A 5,712-nucleotide genomic window follows, 5' to 3' on the forward strand; every position below is an offset into this window, starting at 1 on the left:
TGAAGGCTGCATTTCTCATCCATATTTGAAGGGACAAACTTCAGTGAGGTTACAGCTGAGAAACGTGGCTGCATCTTTAGCTTTGGGACGTGTCTGATGACTGACTTTTAGATGTTGTGCTCTGTAACCATGGCATGATCTGAGCTTTAACATTATGGGAGGTTTACACAGACAGAGTTCAGCGAAAATGCAGAATAGAAACAGCTCTGTGTTCAGTTTACACATTACAGGGTAAAGAGAAGACTCACTCTGTCAAATCAGCCTGAAGACTGTGGAGTTGTTGGATGATGAGTCTCCGTCAGACTCTGTGAAACAAACATTTTAAACACTTGCTCCTGATAAACCAAAGCTGAAAATGCGAATACATAAACCACAGGTTTTAATACAACATAAATCTACACTCACCGGCCACTTTATTAGGTACCCATTCAATTGCTTGTTAACACAGATAGCTGATCAGCCAATCACACAGCTGCAGCTCAGTGCATTCAGGCATGTAGAGGTGGTCAAGACAACTTGCTGAAGTGCAGACCGAGCATCAGAATGGGGAAGAAAGGGGATTTAAGGGACTTTGAACGTGACATGGTTGTTTGTGCCAGACGGGCTGGTCTGAGTATTTCAGAAACTGCTGATCTACTGGGATTTTCACACGCAACCATCTCTAGGGTTTACAGAACGGTCCGAAAAAGAGGAAATATCCAGTGAGCGGCAGTTGTGTGGACGAAAATGCCTTGTTGATGTGAGAGGTCAGAGGAGAATGGGCAGTCTGGTTCCAGATGATAGAAAGACAACAGGAACTCAAATGACCAACCAGAATCTCTGAGGAACGTTTCCAACACCTTGTTGAAAGTCTGACACAAAGAATTAAGGCAGCTCTGAAGGCAAAAGGGGGTCCAACCTCTTACTACCATATATAGTATACCTAATAAAGTGGCCGGTGAGTGTAAATGCTCACGTACATGCGTTTCAGTTTCCTGCATTTGAGTTTCCATTGTTTCAGTTTCCTGCATTCCCATGTTTGGAAGACAGATAATGAGCACTGAATTATTATAAGATGGATATAAATCACATGGTGGATGTAGAAGAAAGTTCTATTACAAATAAGTCTACACTTCTTTTCACAAACTGGACGCTTGCCTCCTCCCTCCCTTACCTGCTTCTTCTTCTTCCAGATAAAAACTCCAACACAGATGAGGATGAAGAGCAGAATAGCAATGATTGCACCAACAAGGACACCACCCAACCCTCCATCTGAAACACCAGAGTTCCATCACTGTAAACCTCCTTTATCTACACAAATGCAGTGATTTTTTCACCAAAAAGAAGCTTTGATTCCCTTTAGAACCCATTTTCTCTTACTTGGCAGGACTCTGTGATCGGACACTGTTAGTATCATCTTCTTCTCCAGGCTGCTGTGCTGAATGATGCAGGTGTAGTTGTGTCTGTCCAGCTCCTCAGGTGAGACGGTCAGAACGCTCCTCTTCTGGAAGGTTCCATCCTGGTTGGGTAGCGTCTCTCTGAGCTCCACGTCCTCATGCAGATCCTTTCCATTCTTCTGCCAGGAGATCAGCACTGCTTTGGGGAAGAAACCTGTAGCATGACACACCACTGGAGAAGAAGAGTCCTTCTGGAACAGAGACACCTCAGGAGAGACTGGAGGCCGGAGGGGGGGAGATCATTACGATTGGACCATTTCAGTATAGAGAAACATTTACTAATACAGACCCATACTGTACTTCTTCACATCCAAAATATACGTATTTTTATATATTTCAACATATGTAACGACTTAGCACCAAGATTCCAGACAAAGAAAAACATATGTGTATATAGTTCCTAATATCGAAACATTTGGCTGCCAGAAACTTTAAAAACCTTCTATAAAGTCACTTTGTTTTGGGAACGTAGATATTGATATACAATCTAAACATTTTTAGAGGGCTTCCTATGTGAAGTGACCATTCTATAGTGTTGTGAACAAGCTAGGAGTTAATGCACACGTGTAAAAACAACTCTTCTATTGGTTTTCAATGCTGTGTTGAGACATATGAGTAAAAAACGGGGTAGATTTGTATATCACTGTTGTCAGATCAAAACCTCGTATCTCCAAAATGGTAACTTTACAGGAGAAGGAAAAAACCTGCTTTACTTTTAATGTAAGTCAATGGAGCCAAACGTCTTTCCGAGTCATTTTGGGCCGTTTATTTTGGTCCAGTCATCATGAAATTTATACATGATATAAAGAGATAGAGGCACTTTAAGCAAAATCACTGTACGCTGTGGTGGTGCCCTCATCGTGCACCTCGCACCCGTACGCCCACTGCCAAGTGTGGATTCCTGTTAAAGAACCAGCCACGGTGACAAAACACAGTGATGTCTTATTGGTCTATAAAAGCTGAGCATGGTCAAATTTTTGATTAGCATATGCAAATTTCATTCATCATTGATGGTCTTTGGTTCATCTCTACTATTATCCCTGAAGTCCCTGTAGTTACTGAATAATAATCTTTTGTTTGAAATAAACATGGATTTTTAGGGGGGTTAATTAAGACCCCTATTAATACCCTGCTAGAAATAAACGCACCATGCAGGTACATGATTCATTCATCAAGGTACAAACAATGTAAGTGCACCCTCAAAGGTACAACCGTGGTTTTAAGGTCCAGTGGTGCACCTTCCATGGGTCTTTCCTAGTGAAAAAGTACATGTTTGTACCTTTTCATAACCAAACGTTTTAAATCAGAGCATTAGCATTGATTGGAATCAATACAACTTCGAAAATGTCATTTCAATGGATTCTGGTTCAGTTATGTTCCCTGATTACAGGTACTGAGACGGACCCTTGAGGGTACCACCACAGTGACAAGAGGGGCAGTGACAGTGTCGTACCTTGTTTCTGAGAGTGTATCTTAATAAGAGTAAAAACAATAAAAAATAGAAAACAGTAGGTATTCTAGGTAGTAGTATAGGTATTATAGGATAGTAGGTAGGCAGTGAGCACACTTGTCCAAGGTGGTGGGCAGCCCTATCCATAGCACATGAAGTTGGGGGTTAGGTGTCTTACGCAAGGGCATGTTGCACCTTGGTCACGTGCTGTTGGCTCAGGAGATCGAGCTGGCAACCTTCTGGTCGCAAGGCTGGTTCCCCAACCTCCACACTCAGACCACTCCAGCAAAATCAGAGGGTCTTTGTTCACCCCACTAGCCACGCCCCTGCCCATTAGGCCTTCAGTGGAGTATTACGTATACATAGTGCTTGTCAGGCACACAGTGGCATGTTCAGATGGTCATCATAAACTCAGAAATTCACAAATTTATCACAGAGCTGCACTCAAACTGCTCATAAAGTCCTAAAAATACATTTTAGATTTAGGAGTTCAGATTATATACAGTACAAACTTGCTCTGATACCACATGAGCGCAATTCCAAACCTCTTTTATTTTGAACCTTCCTTCTATCCTGCGGTCTTTCAGTGGTTTCTTATAAGACTGAGTGCTAACATGCACTCATGAGCTTCAGTGAAGCATCATAAAGCAGCATCTTCACCTTGAGTGTTGTTGTGTCGTTTCATTGTTGTGTCCATGTTGGATAAACTCCACCTTTGTTCATCTTTAAAAATCTCACTCTCACTGTTCCAGAAATCTTCCCCCTCACTCTTCTCCAAACACTCCGTCTTTGGAGTCATCTTCCTGACGTTGCTGTCATAGACCATGAGGGGTTCTCCATCCACCAGACCCACCACAGTGTACTGAGGGAAAGGAGTTCCAGGCGTGATTGCAGTGGAGATGTACCTCAGAGAGTGAGAGGCTGTGGAAACCACAAACATAAATAAGTGAAATATTCATTTCAAAGTTGAAGCAAAGATTTCACCGTATAAACATGTAATGTTTATTCACATTGTTCAACACTGGAAATGCTTTACAAAAATGAAATGCTTTAACAGTCCAGCATCTAGGAATCAACACAGGTAAGCTTGGGGTTGATTGACAGAAAAGTAGATGAGCAACACTATTAAAAATCTGCAGGTGATGACACAGATTTGTCCCAAACCATGTCAGCAATTGTTATTATTGTTATTATTATTATTATTATTATTAATTCTTTTTTTTGTCACAGTGCAGGTTTAGTCTGTTTTGTGTTGGTAAGTTGGTCTATCGTGAGGGTGAAGCCAGATAGATCACCAAATAGAATGAAATCATGCCACAGTCTCAAGCCGGCCAGCTGTTTAGATTTTATCTTCACGTCATATTCCTTTAAAACCTTTTTATTTGCCAACATAACAGAAATTCACAAAAATGTTCCATCATATTACACTGAACTGGATGCTTTGTGGCTTCTAATGTGTAGATCCTCTTTTGCTTTCGCTGCTGCAATGTTTCACAATCTTGCCCATGTACTCCACGACAACAGAAACACTAAAACCTTCATGTCCATTAGCTTTAGTCAGCTATTATTACTTCTAACTCAGTCTTGTTTATTCACTCTTACGCTGACATTCAATGGCATTCAGTGCTGGTTTTCTGCCTTGCCGCTTACTTGCAGAGATTTCTCCAGATTCTCTGAATCTTCTGATGATATTATGGACTGTAGATGATGAAATCCCTAAATTCCTTGCAGTTGCACGTTGAGAAACGTTGTTCTTAAGCTGTTGGACTATTTGCTCACGCAGTTGTTCACAAAGTGGTGAACCTCGCCCGTCCTTGCTTGTGAACGACTGAGCCTTTCAGGGATGCTCCCTTTATACCCAATCATGACACTCACCTGTTTCCAATTAACCTGTTCACCAGTGGAATGTTCCAAACAGGTGTTTTTTGAGCATTCCTCAACTTTCCCAGTCTTTTGATGCCCCTGTCCCAACTTCTTTGGAACGTGTTGCAGCCATCAAATCCAAAATGAGTGAATATTTGCAAACAATAAAGTTTATCCGTTTGAACATTAAATATCTCGTCTTTGCAGTGGATTCAATTGAATATAGGGTTGAAAAGGATTTGCAAATCATCGTATTCTGTTTTTATTTATGTTTTACACAACGTCCCAACTTCACTGGAATTGGGGTTGTAACATTTGAACAAGATATATTTGTTTTGCTCTGTAACCTAAAGCCAAGGAAGTACACTTTAAAATGATCCATGAAATGAACTCTTAAAAGAATAAATTGATAGGTTTTAATGCTTGTATTCTCAGTGAAGTGGAAAGAGATTAAATAGAATATCAGTTTTAGTCATACAAGCTAACTAATGCTAATAAACAGCTGCTCACACAGATCATATTTAATATCAGACTGAGATCAGACTCACCTGCTGATGTTAGATGAACACTAACTGAGAGGAGAAGCAGGGATTTCACTATATAGATAAGCAGGTGTTTCACTGTACAGATCATATTTAATATCAGACTGAGATCAGACTCATCTGCTGATGTTAGATGAACACTAACTGAGAGGAGAAGCAGGGATTTCACTATATAGATAAGCAGGTGTTTCACTGTACAGATCATATTTAATATCAGACTGAGATCAGACTCGCCTGCTGATGTTAGATGAACACTAACTGAGAGGAGAAGCAGGGATTTCACTATATAGATAAGCAGGTGTTTCACTGTACAGATCATATTTAATATCAGACTGAGATCAGACTCACCTGCTGATGTTAGATGAACACTAACTGAGAGGAGAAGCAGGGATTTCACTATATAGATGAGCAAGTGTTTCAC

The 5,712-nt window shown here is 40.7% G+C and overlaps 1 protein-coding gene across 1 annotated transcript in view; it reads right to left on the reverse strand.

Annotated features, from left to right (window-relative positions):
- LOC108440735 (class I histocompatibility antigen, F10 alpha chain-like) overlaps window positions 1-5,397 on the reverse strand; it is a 6,090-nt gene extending 693 nt beyond the window's left edge. Inside the window, exons 1-5 of the mRNA XM_037531348.1 lie at window positions 5,298-5,397; window positions 3,547-3,807; window positions 1,360-1,653; window positions 1,154-1,251; window positions 1-305 (exon numbers count right to left, since the gene is read on the reverse strand). The exon at window positions 1-305 is cut by the window's left edge and continues 693 nt beyond it. Coding sequence (XP_037387245.1) covers window positions 258-305; window positions 1,154-1,251; window positions 1,360-1,653; window positions 3,547-3,807; window positions 5,298-5,382 — 786 coding nt within the window. The 5' untranslated portion in view covers window positions 5,383-5,397 and the 3' untranslated portion in view covers window positions 1-257. The remainder of the gene's footprint in view (window positions 306-1,153; window positions 1,252-1,359; window positions 1,654-3,546; window positions 3,808-5,297) is intronic.
- Window positions 5,398-5,712: the final 315 nt, after the last annotated feature.

This window comes from Pygocentrus nattereri, chromosome 20 (assembly GCF_015220715.1).
Source record: "Pygocentrus nattereri isolate fPygNat1 chromosome 20, fPygNat1.pri, whole genome shotgun sequence".
Lineage (NCBI taxonomy): Eukaryota > Metazoa > Chordata > Actinopteri > Characiformes > Serrasalmidae > Pygocentrus > Pygocentrus nattereri.